Below are 25151 nucleotides of genomic sequence, written 5' to 3'. Positions count from 1 at the left end.
TTTAAAAACATTCCCGGGGCAGCTCCTGTTTTCCACCTGGTTTTATCTGACTCGGCCCCATTTTGTTCTCTTCTTACTGTGTTGGATTCTGCCTCCCTGACCTGTGATGTTCCAAGGGACCCTGGTCCCCCTCAGTGGTCTCCTGTCCCCTACCAGCAGGCAGGCCGCACAGCCTCTTTTTCTAAACCCAGAGGGCCCCACCCCGCTCCAGAAGCCCCGCACCTGCCGTGGCACCCGGGCGGCAGGGACGTCTTTTCTGGGGGTGTGGAAGGTGGGATTCCTTCTGCCATCCGCCCCCCACCCCTCCGCCCGACCCTCGCCTTCCTGCCAGCCCCTGGCTCCTCACGGATCATCCGAGAGCAGCGGTGTCAAAGGCGGCTGGCTTCAGTCCCCTCGTGTCACCCAGCTGGCGGGTGTCTTGCCCACGGAGGCCTGTCCTGCTCGGTCCACAATGGCCTGCCCTGGGCGGCCGCTCTCGAATCACCTTTAGCCTCACCCGGGTCCTGCCCCAAGGCCGGGAGGGGTGAGGAACAGCCCAGCGGGCCCACCCTCGCAAGACTTCACGGAGGCCACCCCAGCTCCTGCCCCACACTCGCTGCCCGGGCACCCGCGGTTCTGCCGCTGGGTGACATTTGAGGGGCAGCAGAGGCAGGAGAGAAGTGGGGCGTCCCCTCGGGGAGCCGACGAGCTCTGACGCTGTCGTGCCGCCTGCCTTTACGTCCTCCTGACCGTTCCCCAGAGCCTGTTGGCTCGAGGCCCCGACTGGCACTGTCCCCTCCTGTTCCCCAAAGATCCTGGGGGGCTTCTGGTCCCCAAGACTGACCCTGATTCCCTTGGGGTCACCTAAAAGCTGGGGAGCAGTCCCCACCCCAGCTTAGCATCCAGGCCTGCGTGGTCAGGCAGCAGGCAGGACAAAGATGTGTCGGGAGACGGAATTGCAGGGGGAGGGTCTCCAAGAGCCCAGCAGGGTGGGCGTCAGGCCGTCGGGGAGAGGCTTGTTCCGGAAGCAGTGAGTGGTGCCCACAGGGGTGGGTGCAGGGGGCGCACGGGTTCTCTGAGGCTGTGGGTAGGTCTCGTGATTGGATTGCAGGACTTCTGTAGAGAATCTTCCTTGTATTCTGCTAGGACCGTAGAGCCCCGGATAAAGTGCTAGTGGGGGGCATCCCTCCCCTACCCGGGGCAGACCTGGGCCAGCCCAGGGGCACGAGGAGCAGGAGGGACCCGGCCTGGGGATGGACGGCTAGGTGAGGCCGGCAGAGCAGCCGCGGGGGCCGGGGAGGACTGGGGAGCGGGCCTCTGAGGGGCCGCGTCCTCTCGGACTGACACCCGGCAGGGAGCCAATTAGAAAACGCGTTTCCTTCGCTTCCAGCCAGCGCACGGGGTGTTCCAGAAGCTGCTAATTAGTACCTCGGGTTTGCCGCCCCCGCCAGGTGACCAGCAGGTCCCAGACCCCCTTCTTCGTGCCAGAGGTCGCAGATCTGGGACCCCGCTGACCTGGGCAGCGGACGGGGGGGAGGGGGAGCAGGGCGGTGAGAAATGATCAGTGGCTGGCTTGGGCTGTGCCGGTCCTGCCCTGTGTCGTCTCGGGCACGTTCCTGACACGAGGGGCCCCACGAGGGTAGGGCTGGGGTGGGCGCCGCGAAAAGCGAGAAGGCGTGGGGTCGGGTCGGGCCTCGGGGCTGAGCCCGCCAGCCACGCCCCTCACATCCGGGCACGGAAGGGGGCACCCACCCGGGATCTGGAGGCACCGGTTCCCGACTTGCTGGGGGACTTTGGACAGGAGACTCGGCAGCCTGGGCCTCAGGCTCCAAGTCTGTCAGATGCAGGTGTCGTCAGGGGGACACGACGCCCTTCTAGATGAGACCAGATGGCGGCCCGCTGCGCCAGGTGCCATCTCCTCGGGGCAGGGGTCACCTCCGCCCACCTCTCCTGGGCCACCCCAGCCCTCTGTCGCCCTCTAGGGGGATCCGGCTCACCTTGCAAATGCTTGAGAAGGCGCCAGCGCGCGGCTCGGTGAGGGACGGTGGTTTGGTTCGCAGAAGACAGTTTCCGTTATCGTCCGGTGTCTTGGCATCCCTGCCGGGTCCCCGAGACCACCCAGCCCCACCCAGCCCGGGTGGGACGGGCCTTTGTGTGAGCGTGCTCGCGTGACACCGTGTGTGCGCACGTGGGACAGCATGTGTGTGCACTGTGACGGTGCGTGTGTGTGCATGTGTGACGCTGTGTGTGCGAGGGCACGCGGGACTGTGAGTGTGCACGTGACGGTGTGAGCGTGCTCGTATGACACCGTGTGTGTGTGCAGGTGTGCTCGTGTGACCGTGCGTGTATGCGGGTGTGCATGTGTGCAGGTGTGTGTGGGCATGTGTGAGTGTGCTGCTGTGAGTGCACACGAGTGTGTGACAGCATGTGGGTGTGCAAGTGGCAAGTACAAATGCACCCGTGTGACAGCATGTGGGTGTGTTTTCCTGTGGGTGGACATGTGTGTGTTTGTGTGAGAGCTTTGTGGCTGTTTATGTGATAGTGTGTGAGCGTGTGTGCTCATGTGATCACACGTCGGTGTGCATGTGTGGTGCGAGTGGGCATACATGTGTGCAAAAGTGTGTGTGACAGCCTGTGAGTGTGCACACGTGAGTACATGTGCGATAGCATTGTGGGTGTGCTCGTGTGACTGAGCATGTGCGTGTGTGTGAGTGTGGGCATGTGTGTGAGTGGGCTCCTGTGAGTGCACGCATGAGTGTGTGACAGCATCCGAGTGTGTAGGTGTGCAAGTATGACCGTATATGCGCATGTGCACGTGTATTCCCGCGTGTGCGCGTGTGTGAGTGTACGTGTGATAGCGTGCGTGGGTGTGCTCATATGCGTGTGCACATCGGTGTGAGCGCATGGTGCATGTGAGCAGGCATGTATGAGTGTGCACGTGAAAGGGTGCGTGTGTGACAGCATGTGGGTTTGCTCGTGCGAGTGCCTGTGCGACCGTGTGTGCGAGAGTATGTGCGCTCCTCTGACAGCGTGGTGTGTGTGCGAGAAGGCTCCCGTGCGTACGTGTGCTCACCGCAGCCCGGGAAGTCCCGCCGCCGTCCCCTCTTTGCACACCCACCGAGCACCTGCTGCGTGCCCCGTCCTGTCCTGGGCTCTGAGCTTAACGGGGAGGAGACCCAGGCTCAGCCCTCAAGGAGCTTGCAGTCGAGGAGGGGAGACGGGCACACAGACGAGAGCACGGAGGGTGGACGTGTGGGCAGCGTCCAGCCTGAGGTGGGCACAAGCGGGGCGTGGCCCGTTCTCCAGGAGGGCTTCCTGGAGGAGGGAGCCCCGGTAGCTGGCGCTCACAGGGCAGAGCAAGGCTCCCGGGCAGAGGGAGAAAGGCGTCGGGCACAGAAGTGGAAACAGGCTGGGGGCAGGGGTGGGGGCCGGGGAGGCAGGGGAGAGGCTAGTGGGGCGGGGGGGGGGGAGGGGGAGACAGACAGCTCACATTCTGAAAGGTGAGATCATCTCACTTTTGCCAGTTCTTGGAAAAATTATTCGTTCCCAGAAGTGTTTATTAGTCACCCCCTTTGTTGAAAGACGTTTGGCACCAGCAGATGGAAAAATCAGAACGCTTCCCACAAGACGGTTTGGGTCCAGGATTCCTCCTGAGATCCCGCAAGGATGGCTTCTGAGGTACGGCTCCAAAGGGGACACCGTTGGCACCTGTGGGGAGGGACCAGGCTCTCGGGTCGTGCGTGTGCGCGTGCCTGTCCGCGCTCCTGCTTTCTCGGGGGCCCCGTGGCCGAAGAGGGTCTGGGACCTCAGTGGGCCTCTGACTGGCATCAGCACCCCCAGGTGTGCCCTGGGTCCCCCGGGGGACGCAGAAGCCCAGGAGAGGAGCGGCCTCGCCAGGCCCCCGATGGGACACCTCACACCTCCCCTCTCCCGTCCTCACTGAACACCTGGGACGGAGGGAATTTCATTCCCCTCCCAGATACGCTGAGACGCAACGAGGTAAGATGCTGGAGGCCAGGGACTCCAGAGCCCGAGAGGTTTGTCCCCTGTGCTGCCAGGGCGCTGAGCCTTGGGCGGCCCGGAGTGGGCGCAGCAGTCCCTTCGAAGGCTCTAGAACCGGTTTCCCCACGGGATCCTTGACTCTCCGCTCCCGGGGAAGCAAGCGGGAGGCGTCACAGTGGTGTTGGGGTGACTGTCGGAGATGACGGAGCCGGTGTGATGGACACGGTGGGGTGGGCAGGGGGTGCCGGTGGTGGGCATGGCGGTGTCGGGGAGGGAGGTCACGGGCGGATCCGTGATGGGGTGGGGGGGCGCCCAAGCTGGCCACGAAGGCGTGTGTAGGGGGGACGCTGGGGGTGGGACGCTGGGGACACTGTGGCTGAGCCTGGCTCCGGTCTAGCTGCTCAGGCTGGAAATCAGATGGGGTCGGGGACGAGTCTCCCACCTTGGGCTTCTGTTTGTCTGACCAGTTCCAGCGACACGGGGCCTCTCGGCAAATGATGGCATCTCTGCCTCTTTACACCCCTTCCCCTTCCTTTTCTCGACCTTGAGTTCAGTAGCTGTTCCCGTGATCGGGGTCAAACCCTTGAAGTTCAGAGAGCTGGATGGGTTACCGACCCCGTCCTAGAACCGGAGTTCCTGTGTCTGCAACGTCCTGTGATCTCAGGGCTTGGGTGCGGGTACACGTGTTAGAGGAGCACCCGGGGGGCTGATCCCCAAAGGGACAGCTTCCTGGGGAGCCAGGCAGTTGGCAGGGCCCCCGGCTGAGGCTGGGAGACGCCGCTCCGGCCCCCGAGGCATCACCCGCCGTTCCAGGGAGTGGGACACAGATGCTGGCCGCACGTGGCCTGGTGTTGCAGAGGCTCACTGACCCTTCCCTGGGGGTCACTGGCCCCGTGGGCGTCCTCCGATTTCCCCAGCCAGATGTGACCTCCTCTCCTCCCACCCCCAGAGCGCCAGCCCCATATGGAGGCCAGATGCGGAGCGGGGTGAGCGTGAGGCAGGCGGAGGTCGAGGAATGCGGGTGACCACCAGGTTGGGCAGGGAGGGCCCACGGGCCCCAGGGACAGCTTGAGAGGAGCCCCTGATCCCGCGGGGTGCCGCGCTGCCTGGTCTCCTGCGGCCCTTCCCAGCAAGGTGACTCTCTATCCCCAGGGAGTCCCCAGCTCTGGGCTCCCAGCACTACCCTCCCCGCCCCCGCAGCCGCCCGCAGGGTGCTGAGCTCCAGAGGGGCCTCCGGGCGGCTGGGGCTGCTCCCAGCCGCATCTCGCCCTCCCTGGAGCTTCCTTCCATTTTCTCTTCTCACAGTCTCTTCTCCTCCGAGCACCGGTTTTTAGGAAGGAGGGCTGGCTGGGGAAGGCTGGTTAATGTAAGGTGTCTCCTCTCTCCTCCCATTTCACAGATGCCGATGGGGATGCGGAGGCTCGGAGGGGTGGGAGGAGGGATCTGTCCAAGGTGCCTGGATTGCTGGGGCCGCGTTGGGGCCGGGGACACCCTCGAGGGGTAGACCCGTCTTCTGCTCACCAGGGGCCTGTCCCCAGGGTCACAGAGCATTTCCCGCAACCAGTGTTCGTCTCAGCTGGGCATTTCCCCGCCGCGGGGTGGCTCTGACACTGCCCCTCCGCCGGGCTTAGTGCCTTTGGCACTGAGGTCCCCAGCACGCCGGTCACCGTCCTGGGGCTTCCTGCCCAAGGCCTGCCCTGTCATCTTCCAGCACCTGCCTGCGTACGGCCCGGCCGGGATGGGAGGTGGAGCCAGGCCCCAGCCACCAGCCACCAGCCCCGAGGGCCGGCTGCGGGGCGCGAGGCGTGGGGCCGGGAACACCCTTCCAAGCTCACAGACGCCCGCTCGACTCCCCGAGGCGAACTTGGCCGGCTCGGGAGCAGCCCCCGGACCCTGGTGTTGTGCTGGGCCCTGCCTGCCTGCTTGCTGTTTCAGGGCCCGAGGCCCCGTCTTCCGGTTTTCTTGGGGAAGCAGGTTCCATCCTTCAGGCGTGGGGTGCCAAGGGTGCCCGGTGTGCAGGTGCACGACAGGCCCAGTGATTGCTGGATGCCCCGCTCCCGGGCTCCAGCTGGGTGGGGGGCGGGGGCTGCCCTTTGAGCTCCCGCTCTTGAGGAGGGGCTTGCTGGAGGCAGAGGGCTTAATGGGGAACTGGGCTGTGTTGGGGGGCCCGATAGGCCACACCCCCACTGTGGGGCGGCTGTCAGTTTGTGGCCAGAAGCACCCTGTGCGCCAAGTTTTCTGTGAGTCCTGGAGGCCGCAGGTCCCGGAGGGACCAGGGGGTGATGAGGGGCCTGGACCGAGGCCAGATTAGGGGAGGTCAGCCCTCTTGCCTTCCCCTGCTTCGGAGGCCAGGGTCCCACAGACGCACTGGCCGGGGCGGTGCTCATTGCCGGGCCTTTCGGGGGGGGGGGTGTTTCCCAGCGCCAGGCCCCCCCTCACCATTGCCCTCAGGGGGCGCTGGGAGGTGCGTTTGTTTGGTGAGTCGGGCGTCTCCCAAGGCTGTGTGAGGCCATCCTTCCGGATGACTCTGGGGCTGTGGCCACGCCGCGGGTGAGGGGTAGGGGATGGGGGATGGGGGGTTCCTCCTGCCTGGGAGAGGGGGGCCCCGCCGAGCAGGCAGGGCTCAGGTCCACTCTCCTGCCTGAGCCTCTCTCCAGGCAGGGCAGCCAGTCTCCCGACCCCTTCACACTTGTGAGGGTGGGGTGTGTGTGTGTGGGGGGGGTGGTGGGTGCAGGTGGCCAGGCAAGACTGGGACCGCTTCCCGGGGTACGGGGCTCCCAGATTGTGGCTCTCCGATTCCCAGATCTCCGGACATTCCCTCCTCCTCCGGGGACCCCTGTGCAATCAGATGGTCCCAGGCACCTGACCCCCTCTCCTCTCCCAAATGGAGCCTCGGCACCAGGGCAGGCAGGGAAAACCGAGGCAGCCTTCACGTCAACGTGCGGATGCCGCAGGAGGGGGCAGCCCCGGGAAGCCTGAGGACCCCTGTGGGTGGCTGTGGCTGGTGACCTGCCCTGGCCACAGCCAGCCTCCAGCTCTCCACCTCATTTCATGGGGGAGGCGGTGACACCTCATCGAGGGTGCGTCGGCCCGCCCAGATGCCCAGCGCCCCCGACCCCGCACGCTTGCTCCGGCCCCCGCTGGCGGGTCAGCATCTCCGAGAACAGGACTTGGCTGTACTCGGCTGCTTCTTACCTTCACGGGGGCCTGGGAAACATGTGGTCAGAGCTGCATTTTATAAAAGCAGCTGCAGCTCATGACACACTTTCTATACCAGGAGATTTATGGGGCTGCATGGTTTTAATGGTTTCTGTGGGGTTAGTGTCCTCCCCCGTTCGTCCTGGCTGCTGTCTCGGAGACAGATGGGTGACAAGCCTTCCCTGGCTGGACTGGCCCAACAGGAAGGTATGGCTGGGAGGGGGGGAGGCCCGGGGCTGGCCACCCAAGCCTCCCTGGGAGGGGCAGCTGCTGGGACGCCCTTGGGGGCCCACCCTGAGCAGTCCATAAATCCAGGAGACCTCCAGCCGGCAGGAAGCCTCCCCGCAGAGGTGTCCCAGGGCTCAAGGCTGGTGGGTAGAGAAAGATGGCTGACAGCCCTCTCCCCCAGAGCCCCATCCCCAGAGCCCCTGCCCCAGAACCCCTCTCCCGGAGCCCTCCCCCCAGAGCCCCCTGCCCCGGAACCCCATCCCCCAGAGCCCCTCCACCAAAGCTCCATCCCCCGGAGCCCCTCCCCCAGACCCATCCCCTGGAGCCCCTCCCCCAGAGCCCCTGCCCCGGAACCCCATCCCCCAGAGCCCTCCACCAGAGCCCCTCCCCCCAAGCCCCATCCCCCAGAGCCCTCCACCAAAGCCCCATCCCCTGGAGCCCTCCCCCAGAGCCCTTCCCCCAGCAGATGAATGAGCAACTACTATATGCCCTGTGCTGAGGGAAGAGCTTTCCTAGAACCTGGCCGAGGCCGGGAGGGACCTTTGATGCCAGCAGGAGGTCCCCCAAACCTGCAAGCAGGGACATAAGTCAGCTTGGAGCTACTTCCTGCTATGCCGGGAGGACGGGTCCTCCGAGGGTCCAGAGCTGACAGGCTGTGAGTCTCCTGGGCCAGGACTGGAGCCGGGGGGCGAGGCTTGGGATGACGAACAAGGCTGCCTGCCCTGGGGCAGCGGGGCCCCCTTTGGAGGAACCCAAGCACAGGACCTGGAGCGTCCTACTTCGTAGATTGCTTCTGGTGGCCTGAGAGTCTCCTCGCGTTGGGACCCTGCAGAGGTCGGGGAGCTCTGGGAAGGACGGCCGAGGTCTGCTCCTATAGAAGGACACGTGGACGGCCAGCACCGTGGCCTGGATGCCCCCACCCAGCCGAGAGGACCCCCAGGGCTGGCCCCCCGCCCCTTGGCCAGACCAGCTCAACTCTGGCCACGGCCGTTACTGCTGACTCCGGCCAAGGGGCCCGGCCTGGCCCTCAGTCCCCCTCTCGCCCCTTGGAGTCACGGGATGGGGAGGCGCGTGCCCCCGCCCGCCCAGCAACAGGCTTGAATTAGAAAAGAAGTCAGTCATCACAGCCCGGCCCCGGCGGCTACTAGGTCCTTCCTGTGAGCCCCGGCATTGCTCGTGGGGTGGCCGCAGCCCCGCCTTGCTCGCGGCCTTGCTCACGGAGCTCGGCTGCTGGCTGCAGACGCGGGGCGCTCCGGGATTCCAAGGCCAGGAGACAAAGTGCAGCCCGGCCTGTAGGCCCGGGGCGTGGGGGGCCAGCGCCTGGCTCCCCGGAGCCTGTGAGCTCTCTCCTTGCTTTTCCACGGGCATCTGTTCCACTCTGCAGCCCGCGGGTGCCCCAGCTCGGTTGGGCTTTCCAGAGCCGCCCTCACCCATCCCGCCTCGCGGGCTCCGGGTCCCACACCCCGATGCCTGCTTTTGTCTGCGCGGAGATCAGGGCTCCAAGCGACCGGCACAGCAGCTTACTAGCAACTGTTGCCCAGCCTCAGCCCGCATTCTGTGGGTGTAGCTCACAGAGTAAGGGAGGGCGTTGGCAGTGTGGACCCGGGGATGCGGCCCCGCATCAATTACAGAGGGGCCCGAGGCACCAGCAGCGTGGGGGCTAGGCTCCCCCTCCCAGCCAGCATCTGCCTCTGAGAAGGACCACTGTGGCTTTGCGGCTGGGTCCCTCTTCCTGCCGACTGGTCCCAGCACGCTTCTTAGCGTCCCAGACTGATCTCACGGTCTGCCTTTCCGGGGCTAATCCCATCTCTCTCCTTCCTGACTGCACGATGAGGGATCCTCACCGGATCCCCCCCCATCCTGTCCTCGTTGAGGTCAGTTGAGGACATCGGTGCACAGACGGCGGGGGCTTAGGCGTCCTGAGGGCTGAGGCTAATTGGCCGGGAGTGAGTGTCATGTGCGCATCAGGGGCGCGGCCTCAGGGACCGAGGTCCTTGGGCGGGCAGGGCTGCCCTTGGCCGCTGTGCCTGGCGTCCCGGTGGGGCAGTGCCTCGGCGGGGGCGGGTGGGGGGGGGGGTGGCTGGAAGACCCCAGTCGTTCCGGGCTCCCGGCCAGCAGGGCCGGCGGGCCTGGCGCTGGGCTGTGCCTGGTGCGCTCCCGGGCGTGCGGAGCAGGTCTGCCTGAGGTCACCGTTTCAGTGTGTATTTTGAATATTTTCAGCTGTATATGTGCTGCAGGGACTTGGCCCGTGCGCTGCGTGTGCGGCTCATACTTGGTGGGCTGTGTAATGTGCGGAGGCGTCGCCAAGGGCAGCGGAACTGTGGATGTTTTCCAGCATAATCACATGCATCCTCCCGCCACCCTCCCCCGCCCCGTGCCGTCCCACCGCAAGGCCAGGGAGCTACTGGGGTCGGAGGAGGACCCGTGTCCACTGCTTTGGCCCCCGGATTCTCGGGGACGGCGAGGTGTCCGGGGCTGGGTCCCGCTTTGGGCTGCGTCCTCAGTGCTAAGCGGATCCCCTTCAGGCCCGGCCAGTACGGGTGGGGTGGGCAGCCGCTTTGGACGCCCTGCCCGTTGTTCCAGGGAATTCCTTGAGGGGAGGGAGACTCCAGACCAGGAGAGGTGGGGCAGGGTCTCCTGCTTCCTGAAGGACCGCATTGTTGCAGCTCCGGGGACAAAGAAGGGCCCCTGGGGGCCTGGAGGGCCAGCCCGAGGCCTGACCTTGTCCAGCCGGCTCTCTCTGGCCTCTCCTTAGCACAGCTGGGACCCCTCACCAGGGCTGCAGAAGCGAGTACCACGGACTGAGCTTAAACAACGGAAATGTGTCGTCTCACGGTTCTGGAGGCCGGGAGCCCGAGATCCGGGGAGTCTGCAGGCCTGGCTTCTCCTGAGGCCTCTCTCCTTGGCCGGCTGGCGGCCGTCTTCCCGCTGTGTCCTCGTGGGGTCTTTCCTTGTGCGTCTGTGTCCTGATCTCCTCTCCTCACGAGGACACCAGCCATACTGGATTAGCCGTCCCCCCGCCCCCAATAACTCTGTCTTAACTTAATTACCTCCGTTAAGACCTTGTCTCCGAGCACCATCCCTCTCCGGCAAACGGGGGTGGGGGGTTAGCACTGCATCATATGAATCTGGGAGACACAGCTCAGCCTGTAACACCAGCAGACGCTCAGTGCCTGGGATCACAGCCGCGTTTTCCAGGGTCCCCCGGCTGGCGGGGGGTGGTGGCGGGGGCCAGCGTGGACGGGCCAGGGGTCTGCGGTCGCACACAGGGAAACAGTGGCATCCTGAGGGAGGCTCATTGTGTATTCAGCTCAGTCCTACGGAGAGGAAACCGGGGTTCTCAGGGACGCTGGCTCCCCCGTCGCTTAGCCGAGGGGCACTCAGTTGCCACGGTGACCCCCGTCTGCACAGTCAAACACACGGCCCAGCCACTTCTGCAGGCTGGAGGGCTCCCCACCCCACCTCGGAGTTCACACTGAGTGTTGAGTCCCTTGGTGACGAAAACATGGAAACGGTTGCCATGGCAGCCATTCTTTGGAGCCCTCACACTGGAGTGCAAAGTTCAGGATGTCCAGGAACAGCTGAAATGAAAATCTGGGAAAATCTGCCACTTCCCTCGCCCCAGAAGATGAGTGGGGTGGTGTTCGCTGCTCCCCTGAGCCCAGCCGTCCCTGAACCTGCCCGTCGTCCTGGGCTGAGCGCGGGGATGGAAGGGGGGCACGGGGCCCCCGGGGGTGACAGTGGCAGACCCGGAGAGAGGCTGGCCAGCACGGGACGCCCGGCCGAGCCGTAGGTGGGCAGGGGGTGACCGATCGGTATTCCCTGGGGACGTGTCCTCGTGGTTGCCGGAGCGGCTGAGCCTGCCGGTGACTCGGTTTCCTCAGCTGTCATCTGCTGCTGCTTGTCCAGAACGGCTCAGGCCCACTCACCTGCCAGGGCAGTTTTCAGCCTGGTCCAAAGGTGAAGGGTGCAGGGGTGGCCAGTGGGCTCGGCAAGGGGGATGTCCTCTGTTCTCACCATGGGGATGGGGAAGATGACCAGGTTTTCCTTGATGGGTTAGTGCACAGAGACCCCCTCCCTTTATCCCCGGGAATGATTGTACGTCCCCCCAGTAGTTCCCCAGATGGACCCCATGGGGCTCTGCTAACCTGAGATGTGCTAGCCAGAGAGGTCTGCCATCACCTTTGTTTGGGAAACCAACACACATGCGTACACACACACACACACACACACACACACACACACACTTTGTAGATTGAAGGCTCTGAAAAGTCCCGCAGTCAGGAAACCTCTTGACTTTGGTTAACTCAGAATTTCACCAACGTGTTTGAGCCCAGCTCTCCCCTGCCCACTTTTTCTTTACAAAGCATTTCTTCCTACTTTTATAATACCTAATGTCGTGCAGAAATGACCTTTATTAACACTTCCTAGGGTCAAGTGTATTTCCTGCAGCAGCAGTGTCAGCACCAGCTGGCATTTTGTGAGAGAGGCAGGCTCTGGGGGGGCTGGAACAGTTCCATGGAATCAGACACTCTGGGGCAAGGCACTGTGTTTGACAGGCCCTCCAGGGGATTCTGCTGCAGGCTCTGGTGGGGCACCCCTGTACCGGAGGAGGAAATACTGGCAGAGAATCAGGAGCGGGGGGGTAACTGGGAAGGGTCAGGAGGGGGGAGGCAGCTTGGCGGGCATGGGAGGTGGGCATCCAGAGGACCCTGGACTCTGGAAGGGGACCACGGCCACCTGGAAGGACAGGTTCACGGTACTCGGCACTGGCACCGAGATCCCATTATGGTTTTCTGCGATTGGGTCAAGGGCAAGGTGGTGCGTCTGGTCCTGAGGCTCCATGTTAAATGACCGGAGCCTTTGGAAGAGCCATGGCGGAAGGTTGAGAGGGGTTCCTGCCCAGCCTGTGAGGAGTGGCCCCCACTGCTCTCACAGAGGACACCTGTCCTGGGCAGGCGGACTCTGCCCAGAGGGCTGGGAGGACGGGCGGTCAGTTCCTGTAAGCTTCTCCTGGCCTTCCTGGACCCAGAGGGGGCTTGTGCTCAAAGGCATTGCTGGGTGGCAGCTTCAAGCTGGGCACCGGGTGAGGCTCGTTGGAGCAGCGGCCCCGGTCCAGGCGTCAGCAGGTGGGTTTCCACAGCCTCCGGCACCACCCACGCGTTCCCCAGTGGGGTACCCTGTGCGCTTTCCAACTGTGGGTCTCGTCTTCCTTCGCCGTCAGGTGGGCTGCCCCATCCTCGGCTCGAGGAGGGTGGGGGGGGGTGGGTCACAGGAACCAGGGGGTGGAATGGGGGACCCAGGTGGCACTCTCGGCCCGTGGCGCACTAGCCCGACTGTGCTTCCTTGCAGCGGTCCAGATCCACATCCTGAAGGCGGATAAAGCGGGGGACTGGTGGAAGTTCACGGTGAACATCATCTCCGTGTACAAGCAGGGCACGAGCCGCATCCGCCGCGGTGACCAGAGCCTGTGGATCCGCTCGCGGGACATCGCCTGCAAGTGTCCCAAAATCAAGCCCCTCAAGAAGTACCTGCTCCTGGGCAACGCGGAGGACTCGCCCGACCAGAGCGGCATCGTGGCGGACAAGAGCAGCCTGGTGATCCAATGGCGGGACACGTGGGCGCGGCGGCTGCGCAAGTTCCAGCAGCGCGAGAAGAAGGGCAAGTGCAAGAAGGCCTAGCGCGGAGGCAGCGGCGCGCCGGGAGGGCGGGCGGGCGGGGCCGAGCGCGAGCGCGCTTTCCCGGGCGAGGGGGGCGGGGGAGGGGCGGGGCCGTAGCGGGGCGGGGCTCTGGCCGCGGCCCCGCCCCCCCGCCCCGCCCCCGCCGCGCGCCCGGGGCTGGAGAGATGAGGACGAGACTTAGCTACCTCACGGGCTCCTTCCAGAGCAGCGGCGCGCTCCCCGGGAGGGGCGGGGCCGACGAGGGGGCGGGGCCGCCTGGTCCCGGCCGGGGCGGGGCGGGGCGGGGGGCGGAGGGCGGGCGCACAGCCGCGCAGGTGGGGTGGCCCCCGGAGAAGGGGACGTGAGAACTGTGAACCCGGGGCCGGGGGCCGAGCGAGCCCGGTCGCCCACCACCCGGGGACACAGAAGACCGAGACGCCCCTGCTTCCCCCTGACCCTCCTTTGTCTGGGGATCCCCACACGGGACCCCTGGCTGCGACAACTTGGGCCCCCGTCTGAAGGGGCCTGCAGGCACTTGGGGGCGGCCGGAGCGGTGTGTCCTCCCAGCAGTCCCCGGGCGCCCTGTGGCCTCCGCTGCCACCTGCTGAGTCGGTCCTCCAGGGGGGTCGTGGGGTGGGGTGGGGTGGGGGTTCTAGTTCGCGGAGCCAGAGGAGCGGAGCGCGGGGTCCGCGCCTGTCACCGCCCAGCTGCGCGATGGGTGCCGGCCCGGAATTCTGACCCGTGCCGAGGGCAGTGGGCCCAAGGACACCCCTGAGCAGCCCCAGCCGGGTGGTCACCGCCTCACGTTAGAGCTGCCTGTTGGAGGAGGCACCGCGGAGGCAAAACCTCCCAGAGAGTTTCCTTTCTGGAAACTTGGAACCAGCCCCTTTATGACATTTTCCAGGGGAGGGAGAAGGGGCAGTGACACTATTTGTGTAATGACGTCAGCTGCTGGGAAGGGCCTGGACAGCGTGGAATGCAGGTTTGCACAGGCAGTTGGGCCTGGCTGGGGGGAGGGGGCTTGCCCGAGGCCAGCCAGGGTTTGCAGGCTCAGCGAGGTGCCAGGGTGCGTGAGCCTCGGGCGGGCCGGGGCAGGGATGACCAGGTTCCCGTGGGCCAAGGAAGCCGTGACCGCTTCGTGTGACTGCCCTCACTCCCGGGTCCTCCCCCTCTCCCCGGGGGAAGGGACAGAGGCTGCTGGACCAAGAATGCCTGCTGCGGCCCCCCCTCCCGCCCCCCGGCCCCGGGCTGCCCTCCATAGCCGTCTTGGCCTAGCCCCGCAGCACCCGGACCCTCCGCTCGCCTCGCGCAGAGCCCGTTCCTGAGCCCTGGGGCCTTCTGCCGCCCTGCCCTGGAGCTCTCTGCACTGCCCAGCGGCTCCGGCCCACGTCCTCGCCCCCGCCAAACCGAGTTCCGGACCCGGCTCCCCTCTCCGTCAGGAAATCGGTTTCATTTTCCCTGCTCAGAAGGGTCCTACCGAGTCTGAAGCTGGGCCCCTCGCGGTCTGGGTCTCCTCTGCCTCCCCCGCATTGGCCCGCGTCGCGGCGCCTTCTACTGAGCACCTGCTCCGTGCCAGGCACTTTACCCACGTGCTGTCACATTTCCCTCATGACAGCCCCGAGACAGGGAGGGATTCTCACCCCACTTTGCCAGCGAGGAAGAGGCAGGGCCGGGTTCAGGCTCCAGAACCAGGCCTCCTGGCCACGCTGCCCCTCGGTGCACGCCACCCTGTGGCCGACGCACCCGGTTTCCGGAGCAGGCTGTGACGGGGCGCTCCCGGCTGAGACCCTGGCCCTGGTCACTGCACGCAGCCTGGGGAACAGAAGGGGAAGGGAGGGACGGGCACGGTAACCTCTTGAGAGGTGGTGGCAAGAATGGGGGAGGCGGCGCCGGGTCCCAGGAGGCAGGCCTTGGCGAATCCTGAGACTTAACGGAAAGGACGTTTGGCCGCCTGGGGGTGTTTGGAGGGATCCCAGGAGAGACTGGGAGAGAAGCCTAAGAGGGCAGGGAGAAGGCAGAGCCGCCTTGGGAAGGAATAGCGAGGCCCAAGGCTGGGTGCATAGGCACGTCCCCTGCAGGCAGCCGGCCCTCCTCGAGGCCCAGCCTGCTTCGCTGAGCGCCGTCAGCCTCTCTGGGGCCTCTGGGGCCTCCGCACTTGCTGCGCCCGGTCCCCGGAAGGCACCACGCCGCCACCAGGGCCCTGTCTTGTTTCTGTTCCCGCTGGCCTGGCTTCTTCACCCTGCCCAGAAGGGCTGTGCCCTCCTGGGTCTCAGTGTCCCCACCGCGTCCACAGAGGGGCTGGCCCTGCCGGTCTCCGAGGCCCCCTCTGCCCTGGAGGCCTCAGGCGACAGCGGCCTGCTCGAAATTCAACCAGCCTCGGCCTCAGCCTCTGCCCAGCAGCCCCAGGGTAGGAGCCGCCCCATCCACCCGTGGCCTGGCCCTCCCCACCCCGGTCACCCGTGGGGGTGAGGGGGCTGGGGACTTCGGTCCTCCCAGCCTGCGTTCCCCATCTCGAGGACCGGGCCAGAACCCGGCCCTCCGCTGCTCTGATTCCAGCCACCGACTCCGGCAGCGAGGGCCCCGTCCTCGGGAAAGCAGCCTCTGCCGGCCGCCCGCCTCCCTGGGAGGAGAGGGAAGTAGGAACTGAGGCGTTCCGGTTTGTACAGTTAGGAAGGGATGTAAAATGGAACTAGACTTTGAAGAGTGTATTAACCAGAGTTGTGCTATGTAGGTGTTCGAAGAAAAACATGCCTGATTAGTTTTTAAAACAAAAACAGGTCGCCCACCTGCCCTTTTTCTCACCTGCTGGGTGGTCTGGAGCCCCTGACAGCAGAGTGCCTGCTTTACCGACACCCGGGAACACTAACGATGTGGGGGTTGGGGGGGGAGGGATGCGGTGCTGTCCCTGGACTCGCCTGCAGGGGTGGCTTCTGTCCTGAGAGCAGCCCCAGGCGCCCAGGGACAGGAACGATGCCTCCCGGGAGGGACGGCTGTGGCGCCCCAAGGCCCTTCGTGTCCTCCTGGACCTCAGCCTCCGCAGCAGCACGCGGGAAAAGGGGACACACTTCCTTGGGTTTGCCCCAGATTGGAATAAGGCTGAGATCAAGGAGTCCCCAAGGGAGCAGGAAATGGCCCCTTGGGGGCACTGGAAAATGTCAGGGTGTCAATACTTAAAGGAAGCCCCCAGCCCCTCCCAGAGAGAGACTGGCGAGCGGGTGAACCAGACCCGTGGACGGGGTCGCTGGGCCACGGGCCACGGCCACGCCATACACTAGGGGTGTCCAAATGTGTTCTCGTGGGGCCTCGCCCCCCAGCCCAAACCAAGCTGGCCCCACCCCCACTTACGTCATCGGACCGCTCTTCTCCTCAAGGCACTCCCGTCCCCGTACCCCTCCCCACCCCCCCCACCCCCACCCCCAGATCCCTCCTGCGTTCTGAGTTCTGTTCGCTCGGAATTGTAAATGTTTAGTTTGACCATGACATATTGTTTGGGTCAGTGTTCCTTTCCAATGCATACTAATATATTATGGTTATTATATATGAATATATTTAATGACATGGACAAAGTTGTGGATTTTCTTTTTTTTTTTTTTAAGTTTCTTTTTTTGTTTCTGGTTTTTGTTTTTTGTTAGAGTTGTACTGGACCCAGACGGAACTTGTAACATGGGCCCTACATGATAGAACTAAGTTCAGATATCAATTAAATAAACTCTTGTACACTGTTTCGCTGTCTCCTGGTCTTTATTGGCGGCTTGAGCATGTTGGGGGGGCGGAAAGTTGGGGAGTCTTCAGGCAACTCTTAAGGAATATGGCTTCTGGTCTTAGAACGCGCCAGCAAGACAGGGCCCTACCCACCCCAGAAAAGACCAGAAAAGGGCAACTTGGCTTGGAGAGAGTCCTAAGGTTTGCTGCCTCTGAGCACGATTTGGAGCCAAAATGCTCCCAGATGGGACAATGGGTGTTTCAGTCCCCATAAAGCCATCCCTGGGATCCATCCTTGCCACTCCCTGGGGCTCCAGGTCAGGGGGAGCCCCAGGAAACAGCAGGAAGAGGTGTCACCTGGCCCAGATTCAACAGCAGGACACAGCGCACCTTTGAACTTCACCTTCCGATTGAGAACCTGCAAAGCAGCATTCTCGCCTTTCACGTAGTTTCTTCTGCTCAAAGCCGAGAAGAGACTCACGAGGAAAGACAACAGACAGGGTCCGTGACACCTGGAGGGGTTTTCGGGCCACCGTTTTTAAAGGCTTCACTCGGTGCAGGCGCTGGGCTGGGGCCGGTGCCACGCGGCCACCAGGAGCTGAGCTCGCTGGCTTTCTCAGAGGCTATGTTTAAACTCTTGAGTGGTTGTGCTTTATTAAATAAACAATCCGGTCATTAGGAACATGTTGTGTTGCCACTCAGTGTGGAGCCGGGCCCATCGTCACCAGGAAGCTGTCACTACTGCACCCAGCTGTTTTCGAGGACAGGTCTCCGCAGCCGGGCTGGTCTGGCCCCGGAAGGCGGGGAAAGGCCCCTCCTGGCTGCACGGGGACGTGACGGAGATGCACGAACAACCAGGGCCAGACCGGGGTGGGGGGGTCTCCGGGGTCCCCATCCGTTGGGGAGCCAGCTCCCTGCTGGAATGACGATGCCTGACACCGGGTACAGGGACAGGATCCAGGTCTCGCTGGCTGGACGGGCCGAGGAGAGAGGAGCCGGCCAGTTCATAGCGGGGGGGCGGGGGTGGGGTATCTGAGGACCGGAGACCTGCTAAGTCGCCAGGCCGAGAGGCGTGTGCTGCATGCGGGGGTCGGAGGCTCACCTTGGGTCATCGTAGGTCAAGGGTCCAGTTCTCAAGGGCTTTCGTGACGTGGTTTTTCTGTCCTTCGTAAAAAAGGCATCTGTGCCTGAAGAGTGCTGTTACTCCTTCGGGACCCTGCCACGGCCAGGCCCCGGGCCCCAGGCCAGAAGGAAGCGGCCCCACTGCCCGCCCCCCCACCCCCGGCCCCGCCCCGGGGCCTCATGCAGCCGGGGAGGGGACGCACGGCCACCTGCCGAAGTCAGTGCAGGACGCAAGCCCGAGGTGGCCGACCGGCCCATTTGGAGACGGCCCTGATGCACAAGGAAGCCGGGCTGCCCCGTCCGGGACTTGGGGTCCGGCACGGTTACGGGCCAGGCAAAGGCCCAACCCCTCCTGAGCGAGGATGCTTCCCAGCGTCTGCCCCACTTTCAGGGACGCCAGGCCCCCCGCATTCATAAAGCCGTCCCCTCCTGGGACAGCGAGCTGGCGTGCGGGCCGCCCGCTCCCGGCAGACACAGCCTAGGCTTCGGGTTTTGTTGAATAGACCTCTCTTTCCACGCTAAAGACATATGAGGACCATGCCAAGAAAAATGGGGAGCGAAAGAGCCAGTGAGACACGCGGTAGGTGGACGGGGTGAGCTCACGGCCGTATCGAACCAGACACGCCCCAGGACCGCGAGCCACTGCTGGGAAGCGGTGAATGCTTTTGGCGTGAACCTGGGGGGACGTCTGACATTGTACGAGGCAATTAGAGGAAAGACGAGTCTCGGCTCACTTTCTGAAATAAGGGGGGAAAATACCCGCATCGAACTTGAGCTGGGCTAGCCTAGAAAACCCAGTAGGTAAAAGAGCGTCTTCGGTCCTCTGCGGAGAGCCCCCAGTTGTCACCTGGGGCCGAGGAAGCTGAGGCCTGGGAGGAAGGACCCAGCCGGAGGCGGGCCGGCGGTTCTGGAAGCAGAGGGGCAGTCGGGGGAATTCTGCAGTGGCCCCGTGCACGCACAGTTCCAGGGCGCTGCTGGGGCCCCGGGGACCCTGAAAGGAGCAGATCGTCCTGAGGCTAATTAAGACTAAGGCTTAGTTACAGTTATTAATAATGAAGTTTTGGGGCGCCTGGGTGGCACAGTCGGTTAAGCGTCCGACTTCAGCCAGGTCACGATCTCGCGGTCCGGGAGTTCGAGCCCCGCGTCGGGCTCTGGGCTGACGGCTCGGAGCCTGGAGCCTGTTTCCGATTCTGTGTCTCCCTCTCTCTCTGCCCCTCCCCCGTTCATGCTGTCTCTCTCTGTCCCCAAAATAAAAACGTTGAAAAAAAAATTTTTTTTTTAAAAATAATGAAGTTTCAACAGATCCCGACTACCGGCCATAAGCAGGTATCTGGATTTCTTTATACGGAATCCAGCCTTTAAGTGCTTACAATTAATAATCGCCTAAGTTAAACAATACTTGTCCTGTTATTTCAATACAGCTTCCTTTCGCGGAGAAGGCTCTCGAGGGGACGGGTGCTAAGGCCCCGTCCCACCTCTCCTTATGCTTAGGGCGAGGTCTCACCGCCCACACGGCCGATTCGGTGCCGCGGGCCTGTGGGAATGCAGGCCTGACGGCTCGCAGGGGAAAGCCAGGCCTTGCCGGACCACGCTGGGACAAGCCACCTTTATGTTAAGCCACTTGACTCCAGGGTGGGTCCCCAGGCCACAGGTGCCCGAAAGCGGCTCAGCGCAGCCAGGCGCCCTTTGCTTCAGAGGGGTGGGTGTCTCCCGCGAGAAGCCCAGCCCTGAGGATGCGGAGGAGGGGGGGATCCTTCCTGCCCGGCACCACCCTGCACCCCCCTCCCCCCACCCCGCCCCCGGCGCTGCCCGAGGCTCACGTGGCAGGTCCTCACGTTCTCGCAGGCCGGCTTTCTACCCCCTCCCCTGCCTGCGGGTCCAGAGAAGTGAAGTCACTTGTCCAGGTCACCCAGCTAGCAGCGCCGGGGCCGGGCCCGGAGCCCGCTCAGTCAAAAGAACAGAAGCGGCTGTATGCAGACATCGGCTCAGTGTTCGGCTTGAAAAGGCCTTTCCGTGTGACTGAGCCAGGACGCCGTGGCTCGGGTTCAAAGACGCCCCACAAGTTGCCGGGGCTCCGTGCTGAGCAAGTCAAGAGGAGGTGAGAAAGTCAAACAGACCTTCAATGCCGCCTCCCGGGAGCCCCGAAGCGGTGGGGGGGGGGGGGTTCCAAGGAGACGCTGTTTATACGGACTCGGGGTTTCGCACGACAAGGCCGGACGACGTGGCTTTGCAGATTCTTGATCTTCCTTTAGGTGATCCAGGAGCAACCACCCGCCTCCCCACCCCACCCCCCGCAACGAGGGAAAAGCAGTCTAGGGCGCCTGGCCGGCCGCAAGCCCTTGGCCCCCCGGCCGGCACGGCCCTTGTCCTTCGGGAGCACGCCCGCCTCGAACGGAGCCTGCCTCTGCCTCCTCTCCCCTGCCTCCCGGCCCAGGTGCCCGACGGCGCGGTCCCCGCTCACGCCCCCTCCCCACCCCCCTCTCACCCCGAGGCCTAGCCGAGCTCTGACGGGGTGGCCGACCCCGAGGTCAGCGGGGAGCAGGGTCCAAGTGGACGGGACGGCTGCCCCACGTCTGGGACGGACCCGGGCCCTTCGGGTTTGGCCGGTCGCGGGCCTAGTGCCGGCCCGTCTGATGGCTGTCACGGGGCAGAGTCGGGCGGTGAAGCCAGGAGGGCCCAGGGCCGCACCACCTCGCGGGAGAGAGGCAGGCCTGTGACGACCGTGTGCTCACCCCACGTGGCGGGAGCCTGAAGGGAGCCCGCGCCCCCAGGGAAGAGCCACCAGGAAGAGGCCCCGCCCCCTGCCGCGATTTCCCGCTCCCCGAGCACGGTCGTCACCAAGCTCTCTGAGACGAAGTGTCTGGACCTCAGGTCCGCCTGGCACGGCGCGGTCGTCAGTCCCGAGCCCGTCCCTCTCGAGGGCAGTCGCCCGCAGTATGTGGGAGATCCACGGGAGACCCTGGGGTCCCCTCCCACTGACCCACTCTCTCCTCCTCCTCAGTGAAACCCTGTGCCTTTGGAAACCGCCCCATCAGCAACCCTAACCCTTTCCCCCTTTGCCATGGAAAGAAAAGCCAGGCCGGCCGCCCGTCCTTTCTATACACACCCGACCGAGGGCGCCTTTGAACCTGGAACTCACTGACGCTCCCACGGGAGATGTCCTCTGTGTCCTTATTCACACACGCACTCGTGCACACACACACATGCACACGGTGGTCAGAGCCTGTTCGGGCACCACATAAAGGCACTGCCCTCCTGACGTCGTAACCACACCTTTCGCTGAGCCCTAACCGGTGCTTTCCAGCCTGACCACGTCCCGCGGCACCCACTTTACTCAACGTTACTTATCATCAGGCTTCAGCCTTGGAAAATGGGTTTACGGTCGCAGAGGGAAAGGGATGTGCTCCTGGCTCTACTCCCCAAGTAGAGTCTGGCAATGTTTCTGAGTGACAGCAGCAAGCCTGGGAGTGGGGACTGGGGCAGGGTGGCGGGGTGACAGGTGCACAGACACATGCCTGTGCGGCCCCCCCCCCCCCGCCCACCTGCACACACAGGGACTCACTGTTTCCTCCGTGGGCACATGACTTCCCCAGGGAGACAGACATTCGTGGCCTCAAACTGCCCATTCTGTTGGTGCTCCCAGGATACCCAGCACACCGCGGGGTGGTCGGAAACCACCTGGCAGCCACAGGGCGCAACCCCCGGCAGGACCTCGGGCCAGCGCCCCAGCGACCCATGTCGAAACCGATAGGGTCACGCCGGGCCCGCGGCTCCAGGCAGCCCTCCAGAGCCGTCACACTCTTGGCTTTACTGAAGCAACGCACAGCGGACGTTCAGAGCGTCGGGGGGAATTTATTGAGAGCAGCTTTTTCGCGTACCAACGGGGTGCCGAGCTTTTGTCCGTCGCTGGCGGGTGTCACAGCTGGGGGGGCCCTTCACTGCCGCTAGTTGGTGGGCCAGACCGCCACGACCACAATGGCCACGAGCAGCAGTAAAATCACCATGACCATCCCTGGAAAACAGAAGCACGAGAGACCCCTTTAGCGATCTGTCCCAGAAGGGCGTCACACAGCCGGTTAACTACCTTCCCAGGGGACGGCGGATGGACACGTCTGTGCCCCCACCCCCGGCCTTCAGTGTGTGTGTGTGTGTGTGTGTGCGCGCGCGCGCGCGCGGGGGGGGGGGGCGGGGGTGGTCAGCTGCCCCGGGGACGCTGGAGACTGTCCGCCTCGCTACCTCAAGAGCTGTGCCAGCAAAGTGCCAGCCAGACTGGGGGCTCTGGGTGGGGCCTCGAGTGAGGAAGGGAGCACGCGCCCAGCCCCTGGCTTCTCCGTGGGCAGCGTGGCTCCGTTTTCGGTTTGCGCTGGGGAAGCATCGATAACGCAGAGGGCTCTGGGGTTCGCGCGGCAGTATTCAGTCTCGGATCCGCTTTCTCCACTGTCTCCACGTGGCTTGGCCTTTTCTTCTGGAGCCCGAGACGCTTATGTCAGTCATCTGTCAGAACAGCCAATGGACGGACTACTGCAAAGTCAGGGCTCCAAAAACGTCCACTTGCCGGAGGACCCTGGGGCTACCGAGGCCCCCAGAGGGAAGCGAGGAGATAAAGCGTGGGGAAGCGTCTGGGAAGTAACGGGGGGAGGTGGGGGGTCAAGCGCACGGGGTCACATGGTGGTTTGGCCAACAGGACTGCCCACCTCAGACTGAGAAGCTGTTTCCAGAGAGGTCAGTCCCAGGAGTCCACTCCCTATGCTCTTACGGGAAGTCACTAACATCCTGCTGGTGTTATTAACTAGCTGCTGGCTGGCCACGTGGGGCTATTTAAATTGCAATTGATTAAAATTAAATAGGGGTGGGCGCCTGGGTGGCTCAGTCGGTTAGGCGTCCGACTTCGGCTCAGGTCACGATCTCACGGTCTGGAGTTCGAGCCCCGCGTCGGGCTCTGTGCTGACGGCTCGGGGCCCGGAGCCCGTTTCAGATTCTGTGTCTCCCTCTCTCTCTGCCCCTCCCCTGTTCATGCTCTGTCTCTCTCTGTCTCAAAAACAAATAAACGTTAAAATCAAATAGGGGCGCCTGGGTGGCTCAGTCAGTTGAGTGTCGTACTCTTGATTTCGGCTCAGGTCACGATCCCAGGGTGGTGGGATCGAGCCCCCCTTCGGGCTCTGTGCAGAACATGGAGCCTGCTTGGGATTCTCTCTCTCTCTCTCTCTCTCTCTCTCTCTCTCTCTCTCTCTCTCCACCCCACCCCCACTCTTGCATGTACTCTCTCTCTCAAATAAAAAAAATAAAATTCAAAAGATAAATAAAATTAAAGGACTCAGTTTCTCATTTACACTCACCATATGTCAAGTGCTCAAGAGCCACCTGTGGCCAATGGCCACCGTGCTGGACACAGACAACAGAGACTTCCTTCATCACAGGAAGTCCTCCTGGGCAGAACTGACGTAAGGTCTCGAGCTGTGATGACTTCCCCTGCTGCTCACACCCCAGCTTCTCTGATGGCACCTGGAGCAGAGGCTCCACACATATTTGTTGAGCAAACAGACGAACCGTTACGAGGCGTGTCCTCAACACTCACCCGACAGGCTTGGACGGTTTCTGACGTGGGAGCCCTGCTCTCCCTTCTTCTTGAGCCGGTTTTGTTAAGTTATATTTTCCTGGGGAACTGCCCATTTTTTTCTGAGTGCTCGAAAGTACTGGCGTAAAACCGTTTGTGACGTTCTCTTATAATTTCAACACTGTGCTCTATCCGCGTCCTTCTTTTCGTCTCTGACACCGCGTAGTTGAGCATTCTTTTTCCTGATTAGCCTCAAGATGCCTCTTGTTGTTCAACTTTCCCAAGAATTCGTTTTTTTTTTAAGCTTATTTATTTATTTATTTATTTGTTTATTTTGAGGGAGACGGAGACAGCGTGAGTGGGGGAGGGGCAGAGAGAAAGGATCCCAAGCAGGCTCCGCGTTGTCAGCACAGAGCCCAACACCGGGCTGGAACCCATGACCTGTGAGATCATGACCTGAGCCGAAACCGAGACTTGGACGCTTAACGGGCTGAGCCACCCAGGCGCCCCCCCAAGGATAAGTCCTGACTTTGCTGACCACCTCTCATTTACTTTGTGTTTTATTGAATTTCTGCATCTATTTTCATTAATCCTTCTGTTCCTAGACTTTCTTTGGCTTCACCCTGCTGTTTTGTCTCTAACCTCTTGAACAGAAAGTCAACTCATTCATTTGCCATCTTTCTTCCAAGTACGGGCCCCTGTAAGCCTACAACTTCTCATATGAAAAAGCGGCACTGTTCTTCGTTTCTAAACTCCACGTCTTTCAAAATTTTAGGCAACTTCTTTGGCCCAACAGTTAACTCAGAAGCATGTTTTAAAATTCCCGGTTGTAACGAAACATGCATATCAGATATACGTTTAAAAATTTTGAGATCATAATAACACACTCTATTTTGATGTGGAAATGCCTGTGAGTTCCACTGGTGACAAAGCCACTGTGGTTACCTGCCTACGATCTTAACTGAGGAAAAGGCTGCACTCCGTTAGAGGTTAGTAGAAGTAAGAATGCAATTTGCTTTCCCACCCAAGTTCACAGACGCCCTGAATCCTCTCCACAGACCTCCAGGGTCCAATGCAGTCCAAGCAGTATGTATTTTCAATTCAACCCATGTAAGGCAGAACACGCCCATCGTTTTAAACATTAAGAAGGAAGGGACTTAAAGACACATGGCCAGCCTCCTTATCATCTCCCTGTGAGAGTGGGCGATTTTTTCCCAAGACACCCTCTTTCTCTGATGATCTGATCTTCTGAGAGACCTACCCCCTGTTGGGGACCTAAGAGTTCTCCCCCTGATTTCATACGGACATAGACCCAAGTCTCTACATCAAGGGTCGGCAAACTGTGGACCTTTGCACCAAACCTGGCTGGCGGTCTGTTTTCGTACAGCCCCTGAGCCAAGAAATGGTTTTTCTATTTTTTAAGGGTTGTCAAAAAAGACAAAGAAGTAGATGTGACACGCGGCCGGTGGTCTGCAAAGCCTAAACTATTTCCTGTCTGGCTTTTCACAGAACCGAGTCGATCCCTGCTCTGCATCACTGCGGCCGATAACGACCTAGCCGTGGCCTCGGTTCATCCATTCAGGCCCTGGTTTCCAGTTCTCCCTCCACTTCCTTCATCTGGGGATTTCCTCTCTTCCTTGTAAATTCCGCCGTGGGTTAGCATTTTAGGGGAGAGGCTGTAATATTTTATCTTGCCTTTCGAGATG

The 25151-nt window shown here is 62.6% G+C and overlaps 2 protein-coding genes across 2 annotated transcripts in view; one reads left to right on the top strand and one right to left on the bottom strand.

Moving 5' to 3' along the window:
* NTN1 (netrin 1) overlaps nt 1–13088 on the top strand; it is a 169518-nt gene extending 156430 nt beyond the window's left edge. Inside the window, exon 6 of the mRNA XM_047090040.1 lies at nt 12760–13088. Within this exon, the coding sequence (XP_046945996.1) occupies nt 12760–13088 (329 nt within the window). The remainder of the gene's footprint in view (nt 1–12759) is intronic.
* Nucleotides 13089–21723: 8635 nt separating this feature from the next.
* STX8 (syntaxin 8) overlaps nt 21724–25151 on the bottom strand; it is a 252080-nt gene continuing 248652 nt past the window's right edge. Inside the window, exon 8 of the mRNA XM_047089964.1 lies at nt 21724–21903. Within this exon, the coding sequence (XP_046945920.1) occupies nt 21836–21903 (68 nt within the window). The 3' untranslated portion in view covers nt 21724–21835. The remainder of the gene's footprint in view (nt 21904–25151) is intronic.

The sequence above is a fragment of the Lynx rufus genome, unplaced genomic scaffold (genome assembly GCF_022079265.1).
Source record: "Lynx rufus isolate CCGP_SWC_20201006 ecotype Redwood Valley unplaced genomic scaffold, mLynRuf1.p SCAF_28, whole genome shotgun sequence".
NCBI lineage: Eukaryota > Metazoa > Chordata > Mammalia > Carnivora > Felidae > Lynx > Lynx rufus.
Note: the sequence above shows the minus strand (reverse complement) of the source record. Positions and strands in the feature narration are given on the sequence as shown.